General features: G+C 48.3%; 1 protein-coding gene across 1 annotated transcript in view; it reads right to left on the bottom strand.

The window, feature by feature from the left end:
• LOC123939760 (maestro heat-like repeat family member 5) overlaps positions 1–22,791 on the bottom strand; it is a 67,139-nt gene that overhangs the window by 42,285 nt on the left and 2,063 nt on the right. The window contains exons 2-6 of the mRNA XM_046001585.1: positions 14,420–14,592; positions 13,039–13,184; positions 11,648–11,776; positions 8,069–8,228; positions 6,443–6,495 (exon numbers count right to left, since the gene is read on the bottom strand). Coding sequence (XP_045857541.1) covers positions 6,443–6,495; positions 8,069–8,228; positions 11,648–11,776; positions 13,039–13,184; positions 14,420–14,592 — 661 coding nt within the window. The remainder of the gene's footprint in view (positions 1–6,442; positions 6,496–8,068; positions 8,229–11,647; positions 11,777–13,038; positions 13,185–14,419; positions 14,593–22,791) is intronic.

The following is a 22,791-nucleotide window of genomic DNA, read 5'->3' as shown; positions in this document are numbered from 1 at the left end:
AATTGCAATGCAGGAGCTTCTAAAAGTCTTCACGGTCCCAGAAAAGCTTCAGCGGTTCATTGCAGAAGCCTACTAAGAAGGGAGAGACAAAAGAGGTGCCTGAAACAAGACACCGGGCCTGGCGGGACTCCTCTGCTCGCTCCTTCCTCCTTGACCTGAGACCTCAGGACAGTCTCTGGACTCTGCAGAGACCATGACTCGGTCACCTCCAAAAATAGAGCCGCTGGAGGCTCAGGGATCTTCCTGAGCTTCTCTTATTTCTTGGCAAAGGCCAAACGAAGCACAATCATTAGAAGAATTTCCTAAACCCAGGGAGGGTCCCCAAAAGTTTTCTGAAGAATTTAGATTTCTTACCCCGGGGTACCAGCGCTTCGTCAGCTGTGCACCTGCTGGTGGGGGCGGGGAGCCCCGATGTGGAAGCCGAGGATGACATTCCGGATCCCCAAACTTCAAGACGATGCCCTCAGGGGCCACAAAAAGCAGCGACCTTTCCCAGGTCATTCCTAGAGCTCTCCTGGGCCGCACCGATTGCTGTCACTCAAATGTGCTGACGACAGACAGGTCTGTGGCCGACTTTAAAGTTCCCCTGGAAGGTCCCTTTGGAGTTTCGCGGTCCGACGATAACCAAGGGCACCCGACGCGTTCTAGCTGCTCTATTTGTACACGGAGCATCTCCCGACATTAGGGGATTGATAAAGACACAAAACAGGATGGGAGGCCGCTGGTCGGACTGGATTCAGGACAGCAGCTGAGCACTTTGAAAGGACGTGGCTACAAGGCTGCAAACAGAAGTCCCCGCGCTGTTGGCCTGACAGCAGCAGCAGCCCCAAGGTCAGGGATCAGAGCAGCAGCAGGCCTCCTGGGACTGGCGTCTCCACTGTAATCCGCTGGAGTGCTGGAGCAGAGCTGTACCCAAGGCCCCATGGGGACTGCCCACACCATGTCACGGTTCCCCGGGCCCCATGTGGGCCTCCCAGGCTGACGGGGCTCATGGGGTTCTCGGAACTCAGCAACCCCCCATAAACTAAAATTAAATTAGTGGGGAGCCTTGCCAAATTCTGGTGGATCCCGGAGTGACGGGCTCTCCTAGGACAGCAGATCTCTCGGAGCCTGGAAGTTTTCCGTAGTGAACACACCTGATCGAGTTCAGAGGGAGTTTCTGTCTCAGCCAGGGGCCTGTCCCTGGAAAACGTGTTTTTTTTGGTTGTGTGATGGTCTCCGTCACCCTGTTCAGTAGAGACCTCCTTTCTAAATTCAAAAGGCTGATATGTTTTGCCTTCATTGGAGAACTTGCCTTAGAATTTCCTGACCAATCCGAATATTTTATATTTTTTACAATCTGTCCTTGACATAGAGGAGGAGGAATTTGAACAAAGTCACTTAATTAATTACTGAGGTGCCTGAAAATCTGTGGGCCGTCTCTAGTACTGACACTGGGAGGAAGAGCCTGTAAGGATTCACATAGACGTAACTACATTTCCTTCCCAATTGCCTCAACACCCGCTGAGCCCAGCAAGGCCTCATGCCAACTGGAGAAAGACCTGATGGTCCCAAGGGCTGATTGTCGCCCGCACCAGCCCTGGAACAGGCCATCTTGCTGGTCCAGAAACCTAGTGGACAGGATGTTGGTTTGTCCAGGACTGAGACACACTAACAAGATCGTTGTTCTCTTTCCTGGTTGTTCCGAACCCAGACTCCCTTCTGTTCCTGGTTCCACCAGACTCATGGGGCTTCGCTATTCAAAATGGTGGATATCGGGTGTCTCAGTCGGTTGAGCGTCCGATTCTTGATTTTGGTTCAGGTCGTGATCTCAGGCTCGTGAGATCGAGCCCTGCGTCAGGCTCTATACTGGGCGTGGACCCTGCTTAAGTTTCTCTCTCCCTTTGCCCTTCCTCCCTTCAAAAAAAGATGGTGGACTTTGTTCAGTCTCTTCCAGTGTCCCTGGACCCCAGCAGCCCGATACCTGTTGGCACTGACTTGGAATAGTCAGCAAGATGCCTGGACAGTCATGCCCCCAAGGCTCCCTGAGGCCCCTTCTTATTTTTCCCAAGTGCCCTCCCGAGCGTGAAACTCCCCTGCATCCCTGGGAATTTGAGCCTCTGCAGGACGGGGGCAGCTACCCGCTGCTCTCGGCTCCCAATAAGACATCCAACGGCTCCCACTGGGGCTGCCAAGTGAGGAGAAGCCTCGGCAGATGTAACCCTAGGAAATGAGGCTTATTTGCAAACTGCACACAGGGTCCCAAGTTTTGTGACTCTCAACTGACTCAATGTTTCTCTGCAGCAGACTCTGCTCCCGTGAGAGCCTTCTGCTTTCTCCACCCGAGCCCCATCTCCCAGGGCAGCGCTTACGATCTCCGCCCAGCGAGGCGAGCCCCAGGACACAGGGGATGAACAGCGCTGCTGTGTGAGATGGCGCTCGTGTGGAGAAAGCAGAAGTTTCTCACGGGAGGGGAGTCTGCTGCAGAGAAACACTGAGTCAGTTGAGAGTCACGGCACTTGGACTCCGTGGGTAAGTGCTCTGAGCACCTGCTCGTGAACCTTGTCTACCACCATGTGGCATGGGTAATTGACGCGTCCTTGCTACCCAACGCTGTTTTCTGGATGGGTTGAAGACTTGCCCTGCTGCAAGGCTCCTGCCCTCACAGTGACAAAGAAACTGCTGGAAAACATGTTTCCCCCTTAGGGTGTACCTCCCACGGTCCCTAGCGACGCAGGCACTCCCTGCACGGGGAGATGGTGGGAGGCTTGACGACCCCTCCACCAGCTTCTTAGAATTACCCTGCTCATAATTGTCACAGCAACAGCCCAAGGGTCGGCCACGGATCACCAAGCCAACGACCTCCCCAAGACATGCCACGACCTGGGAATGTCACACAGGGTGGACAGAGGGGAACCTCACAGTCATGGTGGGGGTGTCATGAACGCCTTGGCTTCTGACCACACCTCTCGTTAAGCGTGAGTCTGACTCAAAGGGGGCCACCGTTAAGAGAGAGACACAAGAAGCCCCACACGGACGCACTCGTGCCTGTGACCTGTGGTCACTCTGGGATCTCCCGGTCAGCAGGGGCGAGGTAGACACCTGGTAGACCCCTGCCAGCCCCCAAGGAAAGGTGCCATACCCTGCTTCTCCCTGGCTCCCACCTCTTCTGCCTATAAATACTCCCATGTGAGCATGACTTTGCAGCCCCTTCTACACACCAGATGGGATGTTGCCCAATTCATGATTCACTGAATAAAGCAACATTTTTTTAAACACTGGTAAATCTTGAAATCAGGTGCTGTGATTCTTGCAACTTTCTCCCTTTTTCAGGATTGTTTTGGCTATTCTAGGTCCTTTGCAATTTCCATATAAAATTTTAATTTTTATCTAAAATTAACTATTTGGAGTAAAACGTTATTTAATTTTTATTTAAAACTTTCATTTAATGACAATTTAAAGTTTTGTAGGTTGATAGGTATGACACTGAATCTAACAGCCGAGTTTGGGAGATCGACGTCTTACTGCTGCTGAGCTTTCTTACCCGTGAACATCCCCTATCTCCACTTTCGTAGGCTCATCTTTAACTGCTTTCTGTACTGTTTGGTGAAGCCCCTGCAGACATTTTGTGTCTTTGTGTCTTTCATGTTTTTAATGTCACTAGGTTGCTGTTATTTTGTTTATTTCTAGTCTATAGACATTCAGTAGACTTCTACATATTGATCTCGTATTTTGAGATCTTGCAGATTTCTACTAGTTGTAGTGTTTTTTAAGCTTCTGTAAGGTTTTCTGTATATACAACCACATTGTCTGCCAATAGGTTGGAAGCCACAAGGTGGGGGCTGTTGGCCAGGGGAGCTGACCACGATTAGAGGGTTGGAACTTTCAGTCCCACTGTCAACCTTCAGGGAGGAGAGGGGGATGATTATTGACGTCATTACCAATGCCCAACAATTCCTCTGTCATGCCTAGTAACGAAGCCTCCATAAACACGCGACAGGACTGGGGGCCAAGAGCTTCCCTGTTGACGCAGGTATGGGGAGAATGGCAGGCCAAGAGAGAGCATGGGAGCTCGGCACCCTTCCCCATGCCAGGCCCTGGGGGTTGCTGCTGTCTGGCTGCTCCTGGGTTAGCTCCTCTTACAATAAACCAGAGATCCAGGAATGAGATGTTCTCTGAGTTCCGTGAGCAGCTCTAACAAATGAATGAAACCCATGGTGGGGGGAGGGGGGTGTGGGAACCTCTGATCTGTAGCTAGTTGGTCAGAAGAAAAGTCATAAGCTGGACTTGCAGTTGGCGTCTGAGGTGGGGCCGTCTTTCTTATGGGAGGGAGCCTTCCACCTGTGGGGTCTGATGCCGTCTCCAGGTCATGTCAGAGTTGAGAGGACACCCAGTCAGGGTCCACTGAAAACTGGAGAATCACTTGGTGGGAAAACACACATCGAATTACCAGTGGATGTTGCCTGTGGTCAAATGCTTTTCCTTCACTGAGAAGACAATAATTTCCGTACTTTATTCTGTGAATGTATTGAATGGCACTTACTGCTGTTCACATGTTAATCTGACCTCATGTTCCTGGAGTAAACCCCCCTTCATCGTGGTATATTGCTATTTTTTTGTATTTTGCTGGATTAGTTTTGTGGATATTTTATTAAGGAATTTTGACTTTATCTTCACCATGGGTGTTGGTCTATAGTGTTCTGTAATGTCTGTGTCTGTGTATTAGGTTTATTCTGGCCTGATAATGTGATTTGGGGCGTGTTCCTCCTTCTCCTGTTTTCTGAGAGAATTTGTAGAGAATTTATAGTATTTATTTCTTAATTATGTAATGGAATTAACCCATGAAGTATCTGGGCCTGGAGCTTAAGGTTTATAATTACGATTCCAATTTCTCTGATACAAGACTACTTAGATTTTCTGTTTCTTCTTGTGTTAGTTTGGTAGTTTGTGTTTTTCAGGGACCTTGTCCATGCAATCGAAAATGCTTAATTTATTGGGATCATATTTCATTATTGCCGTCCCATGCCTAACAGATGTGCAGTGATTTTTTTTTTTTTTTTTGTTCTGAGAGTGGCATTTTGTGTTTTTAACTTTTTTTGGGTCAGACTGTCAAAGAGCTTATCATTTTATTAAAGTTTTTGAATAACTTACTGTTGGGTATTTTCACTATTGTTTTGTTGCTTTAAAAAATTTCCTTGATTTGTACTCTTCTAGATTTTATTATTTCCTTCCTTCTTACTTACTTTGTGTTCAATTTGTACCTTTTTGGATATTTTTTAGATAATAGATTTTATATCTTTCTTTTTTAACATAGGCATTAAAACAACTTTCCTTCTGAGGTTGCTTTATGTCGAACCCTACGAGTTCTCACACATTGTGTTTTCATGATTGTTCAGTTCAAAGTGTTTTCTACTTTCTCTTGCAACTTCTTTGACCCATGGGTCGTTTAGAAGTGTACTGTCTAATTTCCGAATAGTTGGAGTTTCTCCACATACATTTTTGCTACTGATCTCTGATCTACATTCTGGTCAGACAGTGTACTCTGTTTGATTTCAGTCTTTTTAAATTTATTGAAACTTGATATACGGCCCAGCAAACGACCTGTCTTGGTGAATGTTCTATTTGCATTTGAAAGAAACGTCAATTAAATCAATTTGGTTAATTATGTTGTTCAAGACTTCTCTATCCTTAGTGATTTCCTGTCTTATTTTTCTATTAATTACTCGTATTCCTGCAGCCCTGCTATTATTTCTACCAGATGCCACTTGTGACAGTGACCGCTGCCACTATTATTCGTAATTGAAAACATTAACCAGCATTTAGCGAGGCCTCCCCTGTGTCGAGCGCGGTGACAAGCACTTTGTGTGGATTATGTCCTGTAGTCCTCACAATGAACATTTGAGCGAGGTATTTTAATCCCCATCGGACAGACCGGGAAACTAAGGAACAGAGAGGCAGAGTAGGCTGCCCAGGTCACACAGCTGTGGTTGGTTAAATCTGGACTCGGACCTAGGTCTGCCAGGTGGCCCATGTCCCTTCTCCCAGCCACAGGAGCCCCTCACATGGGCTTGTGGTCAGAGGGGGCTTGCATGACACCGCTCCTTGGCTGTGGGGGCTCTGTCCACTCTGGCCTGCTTCCTCCCTCCCTGATCTCAGATCTGGTCTCCACATGCGCTCTGGCCCCTTGCTTGTGAATCCAGCACCCAGGATGGGGAGGAAGGGCCTTGTCTGCCGAACACCTGCTTGCACCTGGCATCTAGAGTCCAAGGTTCAACTCCCAACTCCTCCAGGGACTCGCCCCAGGAGTCCCTTCTCCTCCAAACCTGTTTGCTCATCTGTCACTGTGGGGCTTCTCTCTCTTTCCCCTCCCCCACCCCCACCTCCCAGGGCAAGCAGGTGCTTGGCTCCCCCGTTGCCCCCATCATCCCCGCAGGAGGCCCTTGTACCTGGGCCTCATCCCTACCTGGGCCAGGTGCTCTTGCCAACAAGCCTTGTCTGCCTGGTTGAAGATTGCCTCTGTGGGACAGAAGGGCATTGCTGGAGGCCAGGTCTGACATCCACGTGGAGGCTGGATCTCAGGCTCCTTCTCCCCCAGCCCTTGGGCACTGGACTGAGTCAGGATGAGTCTTGCCTCTGTGTGTCCGGGCTTTGTGAGGGCCGTGAGCTGGGTTCAAGGTCTGGATAGCTGGGCTGGAGCTGTGGTCCTGTCACCCTTGCTCTGTGATCTGAGTGGCCCATGTTGCCTCTCAGGGCCTCAAGCTCTCTGATGGAGAGTGGAGGAGTCCCTCCAGGCTTGGCCATTTGGAATGTGCTAGAATTCCCTCAAGGGGGGGAAGTGACACCCAGAGAGGGATGTGTTGTGAGAACGGAAAGCTTTATGGAACTTTGGAAACTCAACCTCAGAGGGAGGGCTGCTTTGGGGATGGCCCTGGGGGTCTCAGAGCTCACCTGAGCACAGAGGGACCTCTGCCCAGCTTGCCAGTCCCCGGCAGGGTGTATGTGGCCCTGCCTCCTCCCAGCCTCAGAGCCCAAACTCCCAAGCTCAGCCTCTGAGGCCTCTCCTGCTGGGCCCGGCCCCCCTGTAGATGGTGGGGTCACTACATCCACTTCCTCCCATGGCTCCAGCTTCTCACTAAGGCCCTGAGGTCTACACACACCATTCCCTCCTCAAATTCCTACACATTCCTCAAAGCATGGCTCAGGCTTGGCTGCCTCCTCCTTCAGGAAGCCCTCCCTGATTGCCACAAGAGCAGCTCAGTACCTTCTGGGGGCAGCAGTGTGTTCAGCTCACACTTGCGAGTGAGCAGAGCCTAAATGAAAGCTGGTGCTGGCCTCCCTCGTGAGGCCATGAGCTCCTGAGGACAGGGAGCCTGGCATAGGGCAGGGCTCAGCCAGAGTTGGTTGTTTTGCATTAGCCAAACACTCTCCCTGGCAAGACCCCTCCCTGGGGGCCCCCCTTAGAGTCCTCAGAGACCCCACTGTCCAGGGTGTCCCTGCCCACGGCTCAGGGGCAGTGGCTGCTGTGGAAACACTGGTCCTGGATGCCACAGGCCTGTGACGTGCTCCTGGGCGGCTCTGGGCTCGTCACACTGCCTGTGTGAGCTTGGCTTCCTTGTCTGCTAGTGAGGAGGAGCGCCCGTCTGCCTCAGTGACAGGACTGTGGGGCAGTGCGCGGGCCCCACATCCATCCTGGACCACCTCCCGAAGCCTCCTTGCTCCGTTCTGCTCCTGTCCCGGCCACTGTGGAAATGTTTACTGTGGGATCATGGGCCAGTGGGGACCGGCAGCCCAGCTGGCTGGCCGGGGGTCTCCTTTCATGGGGATCCTGATGTGGCCTGGGCAGGCCATGGGGCCAGGGGCTTTGGAGGGCGCTTGGACCACTGCCCATCTCCCCCGCAGGGACACACTTCCCTGTTGGGCATGTGATGCCTGGCTCCGTGTGTCAACCGCCCGGGGCGACAGTCCTGCTATGCTCCCTTCTGGGTCTTTCCCTATGATGGGCCCAGCCGCTGCCCTGGGGAGCCGGGGGGCTGCAGAGAGTGGCCAAGACGAGGCTGGGGGTACCTGAGGTCCCTAGGGCAGGACATACCAGTAGAGGTCAGGACGCCCATCACGTAGAGGAGGCTGCGGTGTGGGAAGACGCCTGTCAGGACCTCGGCCTCCAGGTGCTGGGTCACCACCCGCCACGAGTGCCTGCAGACGGCCAGCAGCACGTTACTGGCCGCGTCCTGGTACGCCTCTTCCAGCTCCTGGAGGGCGGGGGCAGAGAGGAGGAGTGGGCATCTGGGCAAAGCTTTGGCATTTCATACGCACGGTCGGGTTTGGTGGGCGGCAGTTTTTGGCTACGAAACGGGGGCCAGGAGAGCCCAGTGTATACAGCTGGCAGGTGAAGGGCAGGCGCTACCCCAGGGCTTAGGGCTTCCCGTGACTCTCAACACCCTGGGTCCTCCTCCTGTTCCAGAAGCCCACGGTGCTTCCTGCTTCTGAGCCCGGAGCGCTGTCCCCTCCCACCTGTCCGTCCACATCTAGTCCCGTCTCAAAGCTCCCAGGTCCGCACTCAGGAGAAGCCCCCTGAAGCCCGTCAGTGTTGCCTTTTGTCCCGGGCGCCCGGCAGCTGGGGACAATGTCACAGCCTGTGGTTCCTTATCCCTGTCAAGTCAGAGCCCCAGTCTAGGCTTCTGTGTCCGAGGAGTCGGGGTGTCGGCTGCTGGGGGCAGAGGCCCACCCGGGTCTGGTGAGGCAGAGGCCGTGGGCACAGAGGAGCTGGGCTCCACGTGGCCACACCTGCTCATTTCAGGTTCCTCTTGTCGCCCGTTCTGGGTGGGAAACACCGGGTGGTGTTTCTGTGGCTGCTGGTGTGAGGGCAGGGCCCCAGGGTCAGCCCTGGGCCGAGGCCAGGGATCCGTCCCGGGTTTGGTGACATCCAGAAGTGAGGGAGGTCTACGGTCCCTCCCTGAATGCCCTGTGATGCTGCTGGAAACCTTGTACGAAATCATCGCCGTTTATAATTTACTCCAAGTTTCCATACAACGGCTTTCTCATTAAGGTGGTGGATTGAAACTGATTTTGCTCTTTCAGAATAACACCTCAACACGACGACATTTAGGAGATGATTTAAAAAGGAAACAGCAGCCACGTTCTGAGAGCTGGAGAGCCGAAGAGTGAGAGGTAACAGGGCTGAGCACGAGCCCAGGGCCGGGTCTGCCGTTGCTGGGACACTCGCAGGGGGCATGTCTCCCAGACCTCTGCAGAGGGTGCAGCGATTCAAAGGGGTCAGGTGCCCGGTGCTGTGCCCACCCCGCACACCTGCAGGGCCCAGCAAAGTCTGGAGGCTCGGCTTCCGGAGGGGGCAGGCGCGGGTCCGTGGCGGGAGGCCAGGCCCTCCACTGTGCTGCTGCCCGGGGGCCTTCCGCTCTGGCCGGGCACTGTGTTAGGGTCTTCTCTGGGAAATCTGGGCAGCGCAGGACGAAAGCCACAGAGGTCAGCAGAGGCGCCGGGCTGCCGTGGGCTCACTGGTAACTACAGTGGACTCTGAGAGAGAGAGAGCGCCCTCTCCGCGCTAACCATGGGCAGACAGCCATGCTGGAGAAGCCTCGGGTGTGGGAGACGGAAACCACCACCACACCCCCCACGAAACCCAGAAAACAGCTCGTTGGAGGAAATGCCGGCCAAACGGAGAGATGTAAACTTCAAGCGAAGCTGTTGTCTTTAACATCCTGAGAGAGAAGCGGAGGTATTACAACCACAAATGCTATAAACAGCACGATGCGAAAAGGAACATTCTGGGGACAAAAATCAAGATCACGGGAGAGTTGAAGGCACAAGGACCAGACCCGGAAATGCGGCGGGAGGTCTGGGAGACAGATAGAGAGCCAAAGACAGCATTGGGGACCACGGAGCAGACCGCACCGGTGCGTTAGGTGTCTCTGGAGCCTTGGGGGCTCGAGGAACCCAGAGGGTGAGACCATGAGTGAATTAAGTAAGGAATGTTCCAGAAGCAAAGGGCCCAAGCAGCCAGACTGCAGGAGGCAGGGCTGGAAGGCATGGTGGCGAGGGACAGACCCAGAGCGAGGCGTCCTTGGGGAGCTGTAGGGCGTGCAGACACAAGGAAGAAGGCACGTCCTTCAGCAGGAAGGTGCGGGCGGACAAAGGTCTAACAAAGGCCTAACAACCGGCTTTGAGTCTCTATGGCTGCATCGGGGCAGCAAGGAGACCATGGGACACCGTCACCAACACGACAATGATCTTGTCGAATGGGAAAGTACTGAGCTGCAAAGCAAACCAAAAGTTTATTTGGGGTCTGGGAATCCCAAAGGAATCCCCCCCGCCCCGCCCCCAATCCCATTTCAACAGAAAACCGACTCGTGCTTGGAGTAGAGGAGGAGAAAGACTTTGTACAGACAAAAGCCACAGGCTCATTGAAGCCGTTTGAAAGAATTATGATTGGTGTAGGCAAAACTACTCAGCACTGAGCTACACAGGCTGGGTCACTATGCTGGTTGTCAGGTCGGCGCTCAGCGAAATAAGCCTCGTTCTGGGAAACGCAACACAATGTGGCCGTTTGCGGTCAGCCCAGCCTGAAGTGCACACTCATCCAGGTGTGGGCGCGGATGAGATCCACCTCGCGGGTGGCCTTGGGAACCACCCTGACTGTCCTGATTTCATTTCAGATGTTTCTGTCCACGGTCTCCCACACACAGTCCAGGATGATCCGAGACAGACAGATTTCCAGAAATGCCTGGTCTCAAGCTGTACTTCCCAAACACACGTTCTCAAGAAGCTGCTGGAGTGTGTGTCTCCAAAGCAGGGGAGTGATCCAGGAAAGAGGAAGGCTTGGGGTCTCCGAGATGCTGTCCCCGGCTGGGATGGGCTATGGGGGGTCCCAGATGGAGCTGTGCACACCGAGACACCAGCAGACATGCTCGGTTGGCTGGGACCTGGGTGAGGACATGCCTGCTCTCCCCTCTGAGTCCTGGACCAGCTCGTGCCACATATAGAAGGGCTCGCACTGGGCTGCACTGGACAGCTGGCAGTGGGCGGCGGCGTGTGCAGAGACAGGTGTCACTCTGCCTCCAAGGGGCCCTTGTCCACCTGTAGAGAGGCTGAGCCAGGCCGCCCCAGACGCTGGTAGGCTCTGCTTGTCCTGCAGCCCTCTGCAAGTCCTGGGATCTGAAGTCCCCAAGGCCATTGACAGACCTGGGGAAGGTCCCGGGACCTGAGGTGGGGCGGGTAGGAGAGGTGCGGTCTGCAGCAGGTGGGACCCAGGAAGGGGCAGCAGAGGCTGACTTAAACTGGAGAATGGCTGGGACTCGTAGGAGGGCTTCCAGAGGCTGGGTGTGGGAAGCAGGCATGGGAACCGTAAAGCAGGTGGTGGTTGGGGACCCAGGGCACAGACTTCCGGGAAAGGGCACTAAACCGCAGCCGACATTCGGCTCTTCCATTTTCGGGCCCTGTAGACTCAGACAAGCAATGATCTCTCTGAATCTCGTCTTTCTCAACTGTAAAATGGGCACATGAGGTTGTCCCTCTGAAGGGGCTGGTAAGAAAACGAAAAGGACAGAAATCGCTTGGTCTACCACAGGGCCAGGCACCCCCACCATTCTTTGGGTGCCGAGGGCAGCAGCCTGCATTCCCAGAAGTGGCCTATTTGCTGGGATGGGAGGCCCACCGTGGACTTGGTCATGTTCTCCAGGGCCAGCTGCATGAACGAGTTCTCCCAGGCCTCCTCCAGGGAGTCGCTGGACTCAATGACTGCCTCCAGGACGTGGAACAACCGGAACTTGTGTCGGGAGGAGATCTGTGGGTGGCAGGGTGGGCAGAGATTCAAAAACACGTTGGGTCTGGTCACATGGGGAGTGGCTGCCAGTGAAAACCTAAGCGTGGGGAGGCTGAGGAGGCCAGAAGGAGAGGATCACAGTGGATGTACTTGGCCATTTTACCAATAACAGTTTAGTGAACATTCACTATATGCAGGCCCTGAACCAGGTTTTACAAAGACAGAAGAATAAAAGTGTCTCTATCCTTAGGAACTGCTATGGGATTTTATTTTCTTATTTAAAAAAAAATTTAAAAAATTTCTTGATTTATTTGAGAGAAAGAGAGAGAGAGAGCACACACATGAGAGCACACAAGTGGGGTAGGGACCAGCAAGGGGAGAAGGAGAAGCAGGCTCCTGGCTGAGCAGAGAGCCTGATGTGGGGCTTGATCCCAGGACCCTGGGATCATGACCTGAGCCGAAGGCAGGTGCTTAATCAACTGAGCCACCCAGGCGTCCCTGCTATGGGATTTTAAAAGAATTCTGCCTCTACAGTCAGTTCATTCATTCATTCATTCATTCACCCATTCATTAAAAGTTAATCAGATCTTCCCCCTAATTATCTATCCGTCTATCTACCAACATATCCAAACACCCATCCATCCATCCATCCATCTATCCACCCACCCAACTATCCACCCATCAACCCATCCAAACATCTATTCAACCATCCACCCACCCACTTATCCATCCATCCATCCATCCATCCATCCATCCATCCATCCATCCACCCATCTATCCACCTACTCATCCATCCATCCATCCATCCATCCATCCATCCATCCATCCATCCATCCACTCATACAACCATCTATCCATTTATCTGTCCATTCACCCACCCACCTACTTATCCATCCAACCATCCATCCAACAATCCAATCATCCAACCATCTGTCCATCCATCCATCCATCCATCCATCCATCCATCCATCCATTTATTTGTCTCTGCCACTTAATTGTTCTGTGACTTAAGGCAGATCACATCCCTTTCTTAAGACTGTTTTCTCATTTATGGGGATCATAGCTTCTATACCATGAGGCTATTCTGAGGGTAACCACACCCTCAGAACCCTCATATTGGTCCACCTTCCTCCCTCTCCACTCAGCCTATTGGACATATGAGGACATCAACTTGCCCCAAATCATTTAGCTTTACCAAAGAGCCAAGATTTGAACTGGCCCTGGGGTCTGGCCCTCCCCTTGACTCCCCATGCAGTCCCTCCAATGGCTCAAGCAATTCCCACCTCGGGGTTGTCTACAAAGTAGTCATGGATTGTTTCCAGCACCAGGTTGGGGGCCCCATAAGCCATATTCTTGATCTTCTTGATGACGTACTTCAAGCGGAGGGGGTCTGAACTATTCAGGTCCCGGAGCATCTTGAAACAAATGGCTGAAGGAGATAGAAAAAGGTGCGAGGGTTAATGTGCTGTGGGAAGGTTACATTGTGCCATCAGGGATAAGTGGGAACGGAAGGAGTAGGGCCAGGAATGGGAAAGAGTGATCTGAAAATGAGGACTGAAGAACTGAACACATTGAGAATTCCTGACTATCCAAACAGTCCTCCTGGAGTTTGCAATAAGATAATAAGCAGGAATGCATGAAGGCTTCACACCTTTATACACCCAGACATATTTCCATCCATTCATTGATTCAACCACTTTTTCATGCATCCATTTATCCAGTCATCTATCATCTGCCTACCCATTGTTCATCTATCCATCCACTCACACATTCACCAATATGTCTGTTTGTCCATTAATTCATTTATCCACCCACCTGTCTGTCCATTCTTACACTCACCCACCAATCCATGCATTAATAAATGTATCCATCTATCCGTCTGTCACCCATTCGCTCAAAAATTTATCTACCTGTCCATACACCCATCCATTCACAAATTTATTCACCCATCCATCACACATCCACTCAAATTAGCCATCCATCCCCCTGTCCCTCTATCTATTCATTCATTTACCTCTTCACACTCCAACTAGTCATTCAACATTCAATGATGTTCCTTCTGGGTCATCATAGGGCTGTGAGTGAGGGCTCAAAGAGGAATCAGTGCCCAGCTCAGTTCTGAAGGAGCCTCCAGGCCATGGGAGTCCTACCCACTATCAACGGACTCTGGTTCTGTAATTCTATAAAAAGCACTGGGCACACAGAGAGGGGAGGGGCAATACATCCCTACAAAGATGGAGGGACATTCAGGACTGGCTACTCAAAGGAGGTGGCAATTTAACTTTGCCTAGAAGAATGAAAGCATGTCATCCTTTGAATGAGGGGGAAAGGATTCCTGTGAGAGGGCCAGGCCTAGACTGAGGTCCTAAGGCATGAAAAGGTGTGGGAAGAAGGTGGAAGGTGAAGTGTGAGGGAGGGAGGGATTTTTTTTTTTAGGCTTTATATGGTGCCTTAGGAGGCATGAAGGGGCCAAGAAAGGTGTGTAGGGCTCTCTGCTAAAAGTCTCACTATGTCCACAAGGTCCTTGACATCCCCAAGATCCCAGGGGTGTGGATTCCTTCTGGTCCTCATCCCCAGGACTTTTTGAGTGGAGGGACCTGATGGAGTCTGCTGAACCTGACCACCCCATCTCCACCCTGCCAGAGTCCCAGGGCTGGTGATCACCTGCATTGTAGGCTTCCATCATGAACATCTTGTGCTCCTTGGGCACCAGAGCAGCCTGGCTGCTCTGTGACTTGCAGAGCAGGATGGTAGTGGGATGTGCCTCTCTGTCCCTGTAGGCAGGAACCTTCATGTAAGATAGGTCCTTCGTGGATCTGGAGACAGGAGAGAAGATTCTGAAATGGAAAAGAGGTCCAGGGTGTATCTGGGCACCTTTGTGTGCATTCATGTTGGTCAAGATCAGGCTTGGCAATATCCTTCTGTGTGTCTGCCTTTCTGTTCAATGGTCTGAATGAACTCCAAAGGGGAAGTAGGGAAGGAGTCTGGAGGCCTCAGGGATGTTAAGTAGGCAGCATCGTCTGTGGGCCTGGAATGGACTGACCCCTAGCAAGTGTTGGTGGAAAGACATGACTGGCGAGACCTGGAGAGCTCAGGGTATGGCATCCCCAGATCCAACTCTCACACCGACTTGGAAGAGCCAGTCTTTTCAGGACCACACACAAGACTGCCCTGGCTACCCAGATGCCACTGAAGGGGTCTTTGAGGGAGGCCCAAGAGCTGCAGAGCAGGTGGGAGCAGGAACCATGAAGATGGGTGCACTGGACCAGAACCCCCTGTCTCTCCCAGGTCCCATCACCCTGGTACTTGAGAACAATTATGTGTGCATGATCGAGACACCAAGAAGAGCTGTGTGGCAGGGGCAAAGGAGGACATCAGCCCTGTGAGGTTCCTTTACTCCTTCCTCTCCCTCACCTCTTCTTTGGAAAATATGGAGGCAGGACTCCCTCAGACTGTGTTCAATGCCAGAGGGGGGCAAAAAAGGAGGCATCCTTCATCTTTGGGGTAGTGCCCAAGCTTTTTGTCTCACAACTTCCCCTTGGACCCCCCTGGCAGGTGCGGGTTCTGCTCTACCTGCTGTGGGACCTCATTTCTTGTTCACTCACAGTTCCCAGTTCCTGAGTACTGACCACAGGCATGGTGTGTTCAATCTAGCCTCTAAGGATATAACTAAAGATATATGGATATCTAATGCCTGATATTAGTGGGATTGTATATTTTTTCCCCAATTTTTGAGTTGTTTAAGGCAGGAGGAGGAACCTGGTCCTTGTTGCTCCATCTTTTTTTTTTTAATATTTTATTTATTTGACAGAGAGAAATCACAACTAGGCAGAGAGGCAGGCAGAGAGAGAGGAGGAAGCAGGCTCCCTGCGGAGCGGAGAGCCCAATGTGGGGCTCGATCCCAGGACCCTGAGATCATGATCTGAGCCGAAGGCAGAGGCTTTAACGCACTGAGCCACCCAGGCGCCCTCTTGTTGCTCCATCTTGGAGGGAAGCACTGGTGTTGTCTTCATCATCTTCAGGACTTTGAGGTTTTTCCTGAATGCAGTGGGAAACCTGAGTGTTTTGAGTGACATGATCTGACATACATTTCTTATGTGGTAGAACAAATTAATGGGTAAATGTTAAAAGAAATGAACCATTTTCTAATATACCACATAATGTATCTATAGAATTAGTTGATGATTTTTGTCCTGTTCACATTGAATAAAAAATTACCAGGCACACATGGCAGCAAGAAATTATGACCCCTAAGTAGGAGAAAAAAAATTGATAAAAAGCAACACAGAAACGACATAAATGATAGAATTAGTAGACGAGGACATTAAGTGTTACTGTGACACTATTCCACATGTTCAACATGGTAGATTAAAACAGAAGCATGCTAAGGAGAGACATGGAAAACATGAACAAGGTGAAGAACGCAACATTTGAGATTAAACATACACTGGATAAGTTTAACAGCATATTAGACACAGTAGAAACAAAGATTAGTGAACTTGAAGAAACCCAGCAGAAACTACCCCCAAATGGGACACAAACAGAAAAAAAAGAGTGGAAAAAATGGAACAGAGCAATCAGTGAATTGTAGAACAACCTCAAAGGGCATAGTGTATATGTAATGTAAATTCTCACAGAAGAAGAAAGGGAGATAGAAAACAGTATTTGAGGAAATAATATCTGAAGTTTCTAAACTAATAAAAACTAAAAATCCCACATATCCAAGAAACTCAATGAACCTCAAGTGAAGGAAATATAAAGAAAACTAAACCAAATAACATTGAAATAAAATTGCCTAAAGCCAAAGCTAAGAGAAAATTTTAAGAAAAAAAGCCGGAGGAAAGTCAGAGAAAAAAAGACACATTATATACAAAGGTATAAAGGTAAAAGCCAAAGTATAGTTCTAGTCAGAAATAATTCAAGCAGTGTACCTGGGCGGCTCAGTCATTAAGCATCTGCCTTTGGCTGAGGTCATGATCCCAGGGTTCTGGGATTGAGCCCTGTTTTGGGCTCCTTGCTCTACAGGGAGCCTGATTCTCCCTCTCCCTCTGCCCTGCTGTGTTCCCTCTTTGTCTCTCTCTGTCAAATAAAAAATAAAAAAATCTCAAAAAAAAAAATAATGCAAGCATTGGAGAGGTGGAGCAACATTTTAAAGCACTAAGAGAAACCAAACAAACAAACAAACCAACCTGGCAAACTAGAATCCTATACTCAGAGAAAAAAAACTTAAAAACTGATGGTATAGCCAAACCTTTATCATACACACTGAAGCTGAAAGAATTTGTAACGAGCAGATCTGCACTATAAGAAACGTTTGAAGGGCACCTGGGTGGCTCAGTGGGTTAAGCCTCTGCCTTCGGCTCAGGTCATGATCTCAGGGTCCTGGGATCAAGCCCCGCATCAGGCTCTCTGCTCCACAGGAAGCCTGCTTCCCCACTCTCTCTGCCTGCCTCTTTGCGTACTTGTGATCTCTCTCTGTCAAATAAATAAATTTTAAGAAGAAAAAAAAAGAAACGTTTGAGGAAGTCTGTCAGGCAGAAGGAGAATAACACCAGATGGAAATATGGAAATACACAGAAGAATAGAAAACAGTGGAAATGGTAAGTACGTAGGTGAATGTAAGTACTTTTTCTTATTTTTCAAATTTAAAGTAAAAATAACAATGCTTCGTAGGACCTACAGCAAATGTAGAAGTAAAATATATGTCAATAATACCATGAAGGCCAGGAGAGGGAAATGGAAATAAAATATTATAAGAATCTTATACTATAAGTAAAGTGGCATAATATCACTTGAGGGTAGGCTGTGATATGGTAAATCTGTAAACCATAAGCCCTAAGCAATCACTGAAAAATCAGAGAGTAAAACAAAAATATATATAGCTAATAAGCCAACAAAAGATATAGAGGCAAAGAGGAAAAATAGAAAAAAGAAGATAAGAAATAAAATGAAAACAAATTGTCAGATGATAGATTAAAACTGAGTCATATCAATAGTCACATTAAATGCAAGGGATTTAAATATCTCAATCAAATAGCAGAGACTGTCAAATTGAATAGAAAAATCAACACCCAAATATATGCTGTCTATAAGAAATACACTTGAAATATAATAGACAAAAATCAATGAAAAATAAAGGATGAAAAAGGTACATCATGATAACAATAATCAAAAGAAAACAGAAGTGGCTATGTTAATATCAGAAAAAGTACATTTTTGATTGAATAATATAAGCAGGGATAAAGAGAATCAGCTCATAATGATAAAGGGATCACTCATCAAGATGACTTACAATTCTAAATGTTCATGCACCTAATAGCAGAACTTCATAATATATAAAGCAATAAAGATAGAACCAAAGGGAGAAATAGTTGAATAGTTGAATCATAGTTGAAGATTTGAGCATCTCTGTCAATAATTGATAGAATAAGAAGACATTATCATTAAGGATATAAAAGATTTAAATAATACTCTTAACTAATGTAATCTAATTGGCATTTACCAAACTCTCCATCTAACAATGGAAGAACACACATTCTCTTCAAGTGCACATGGAACACCTACAATAGATGATATTCTGAGCCATAAAATAGTCTCAATAAGTTTAAAAGATTCAGATCAAACAAAGCATACTCTTTGACCATAATAGAATGAAATTAGAAATCAGTAACAGAAAGTTATATTGGAAATCCCCAAGTATTTTGAAAACTAGGCAATAATTTTAAATAATGTGTGTGTCAAGAAGAAATTAAAAGAGAAAGTAAAAAATATTTTGAACTAAAAGAAAATGAAAACACAACATATAAAAATGCATGGGGTATAGCTAAAGCAGTGCTTTGAGGGAAATTTGTAGCATTAAAAACTTATAGTATTAGAAAAGAATAGAGGTCTGAAATCGATGACCCAAGTTTCCATTTGAGAAAGTAGGGGAAAAGGGGCAAATTAAGCCCAAAGAAAGAAAATAATAGAAAGTAGAGGAGAAATCATTGAAGTATAAACAGAACAACAATGAGAAAATCAATGAAACCAAAAGCCAACTCTTTGAGAAGATACATACATTTGATAAACTTCTATCAGGCTTTATTAGGGCAAAAAAAGAAGATATAAATTATTATTATTATTATTTTAATATTTTTATTTATTTATTTGAAGACAGAGATCACAAGTAGGCAGAGAGGCAGGCAGAGAGAGAAGGAGGGGAAACAGGCTCCCTGCTGAGCAGAGAGCCCGATGTGGGGCTCGATCCCAGGATCCTGGGATCATGACCTGAGCCAAAGGCAGAGGCTTTAACCCACTGAGCCACCCAGATGCCCTGAAGACACAAATTATTAATATAAAGAGTGAGAACAGGTACATCATTAAAGATCCTACAGATATTAAAAGGATAATGAGAGAATATTATGAGCAATTTGGTGCCAATAAATTTGACAACCCAGATTAAGTGAATTCCTTAGCCATAAAATACCAAAGCTCAATCAAAAAGAATTGAATAACTAGAATAGATATTTGTCTGTTTAAAACATTGGATCTCTAGTTGAAGATCTTCCCACAAAGAAAACTTTAGGCCCAGGTGGCTTTACTCTTCAACTCTATCAGGCATTTAAGGAAGAAATGATAACAATCCCAGACAACTCTTCCAGAAAATGAAAAAGGGAACCCTTCCTGACTCATTCAGTGAGGTGAGCATTAGTACCCTGATACTGAAACCAAAGAAAGACACCGCAAGCTTCCTTAACATATGAATCCAAAACATACAGACGTGCATATCTACCATGACCAAGTGGGGCTTATCCTGCACTGGCAAGGCTGGTTGAACAACTGAAAATCAGTCAGTATAACTTACCATATTGGTAGGTGAAAGAAGAAAATACTATGATCATCTCGGTAGATGCAGAGAAAGGATGTGACAAAATGCAACACCGGTACACAATAAAAACAAGAATTAAAGGAATTTCCTTAACCTGATTAAAAACATCTACAAGAATCCTGTAGCTAATATACTTAATGGTGAAAGACTGAATGTTTTTCCCACATCACTGGGAATGAGGGAAGGATGTCTGTTTTCACCATTTCTATTCAATATGGTACTGAAGGCTCAGTCAGTACAAACAGGTACGAAAAGAAATTAAAAGTGTGCAGACTGGAAAGGAAGAAATGAGCTATCTCTACTTACAGAGGATGTTATCACCTACTTAGAAAATTCCAAAGAACCTACCAAAACCTACCAGAACTGAACAGTGAGTCCAGTAAATTTGCAGAAATAAAATCAGGATGCAAAAATCAGTCATATTTCTCTACACTGTGAGCCATTGGGACTTGAAAATAAAAAGGTACCATATACAGTAGCATTAAAAATCATGAGATATTTAGGTACACTGTCTAATGAGTACTTGCGAGGTCTATGAAGTATAAAATATAAAATAGCAATGAAAGAGATAAAGACAACTTTAATAAGTGGAGAGATATACCATGTTCATGGACGACCAGAAGACTTAATATTGTTAAGATGTCAGTTTTGTAAAATATATCTAAGTATTCAATGCAAAAAGTCCAGAAAAAGACTCACATGTACAAGGCTAACTGATTTTTTAAAAAAACTTAACTGTATTAATTTAATTTAATTTTTTAAAGTAAGCTCCACATCCAATATGGGACTTGAATTCACAACCCTGAGATCAAGAGTTGCATGCTTTACCCACTGAACAAGCCAACTGGCCCCAAGGCCAGCTGATTTTTGATAAAAGTGTAAAAGAATTCAATTAAGAAAATGTATTCGACAAATGGTGTGCAATAATTGCATGAACGCATGCAAAAATGCCCCAATTTATACTTCACACTCCATGCAAAAATTAACTCAAGATAGATTGCAGACCGAAAAGTAAAACCTGGGATCCAAACTTCTAGAAGAAAATGTAGGAGAAAATCTTTGCGATCTTGGGTTAGACAACGATTTCTTAGATGTGACACCAAAAGCACAATCCATAGAAGAAAAAATATTAAGTTGGATTGCATCGAAATTAAGAACTTCTTGAAAGACATCTAGAAAAAAATGAACAGATAAGCTGTGTACTTGGAAGGAATATTTGCAAATCACCTATCTGATAAAGATCCGTATCCAGAATACATAAATAACTCATGAAACAAAATAAAAACTCAGACACAAACACAAACAGTCTAGCAAAATACAGAAGGGAGATTTGAGCAGACATTCCACCAAAGGAGATGCACAGATGGCAAAAAACACACAGCAAGTGCTCCACATCATTCTTCACGAAGGAAACAAGTGAAAACCAAAGTGGAATATCACTACACATCTACCAGAATGGCTAAAACTGGGGAGAAGCCTGAAAATACCAAGTGCTGGTGAGGCTGTGGGGTCCCTGGACCTCTCGCACAGAGCTGGCGAGGCTGTGAGCTGGTGCAGCCAGTGCACAAAGCAGGCGGGGTGCTTTCTGAGCAGGCTGAACCCGACTCTGCCCCTCCGCCCCTAGAAATCACAACCTACTTTCACGCAAAATCTGCGTGTGAACGTTGATAATGGCTCTGTGTGTAAGAACCCAAACTGAAGAAATGCACACGTTCTTTGGTGAGTGGATAAGGGCGTAAGGAAACTGTATTACGTCCTCGGGAACACAATCAGCAACAAAAAGAAAGGAATCCCTGAGAAACTCAACAACGTGGGTGGTTCTTCGACTCATCAAGCCATGTGAGAGAAACCAAGCCCGGAAAGCCATGCTCTTGAGCCCATCTTGATGGCTTTCTGAAGAAAGTCAACGAAACAGAAAACAGATTAGTGGCCTCTGAGGATGGGGAGTTGGGGGAGGGCTGACAACAAAGGGGACAGGGGGATTCTGGGGAAGAAAGACCTGTTTCCTATCTTGCTTGTGGTGGTAGATTCATGATTGTATGACTTTGTCAAAACGTTCAGAATTATCCACTAAAGAGAGTGAATTTTACTCTACATAAATTATACCATAACAACAAAAAAAAGCAAGATCTCTAAGAACAGAAATAATTTCACCCTCTTTCGGTCTCATTTCCTTCTGCTTTCTCTTGCTTACTCCATCGCAGTCACACTGAGCTCCTGCTGATCCTCAGACCACCAGGCATGTTTCTACCCCAGGACCTTTGCACCCTTCGGTCTGACCCTTCGGTTTGGAGAACAACCTTCCTCCAGAGAGCTGTTTGGCTCAGTTTCTCGCCTCCTTCGAGTCTTGGCTCAATGGTCACCCCCTAGATGAACTTATTTAAAACAGCAGCCTGACCCCACTCTCCTTTTCTACCCCTACCCTCCTCAATTCCCCCCCCCCATCACTTTTAACCTTGTGACCTTACATAACTTACTTGATTACATCCATTGTTTGTGGGCAGTCTACCCCACTGGAAGGTAGCCCCAAGGGCAGGGATCTTAATGTCTTGTCTCCAGTTGCATTCCCTAACACTTACAACAGCACCTGACGCACCTAGCAGGTGCTCGGCAGATACTGGTGGGATGACCAGCAGAGCGATGTCTCAAAGCAGCAGCCCAGTCTCCTCTCTGGAAAAACCCCATGACCGTCCCCCCACCAGCTCTCCCCCTCATGGCGCCCTTGCCAAGTTCCAGTTGTCCAAGCGCATTCCACTTACTGGTCGGCCTTTGCTCTCCTGGGCCTGCTGCCTTTCTCCTCCCCTCTCCCTGTCCCTTTCAGGGCGATGCACAGAGAGGCCCACCCTTCAGCCTTCTTGACCTGGAAAGAGCATCCTGGGGGTGCCTCCCCCGACTCCCCGGCTGACTGAGGGCCCTCCCTGGCTGTCCCGCTCCCTGGTGTCACTGCTGACCAGCCGCTGGCCCTCTTTCTTCTCAAGTGTCCCTGGGGATGTGCTGGTTGTCCTCCGGTCCCCAGAACGTCCCAGGCAGGCTGCCAGTGAAGGTGGACAGAAGGCGCGAGTGAGCGGGCGAGGCTGAGGCGCGCCGCCTTGGGGGGCCTTCCTCACAGCGAGACCCGCCTCCTCCCGTGCTCCTGGCGCCGCTCCTGGCAGCCGGGCCTCCTCCAGCT

This window comes from Meles meles, chromosome 1 (genome assembly GCF_922984935.1).
Source record: "Meles meles chromosome 1, mMelMel3.1 paternal haplotype, whole genome shotgun sequence".
In the NCBI taxonomy this organism is placed as follows: Eukaryota; Metazoa; Chordata; class Mammalia; order Carnivora; family Mustelidae; genus Meles; species Meles meles.
The sequence above is the reverse complement of the archived record's forward strand: the minus strand, read 5'-3'. Positions and strand labels throughout refer to the sequence as shown.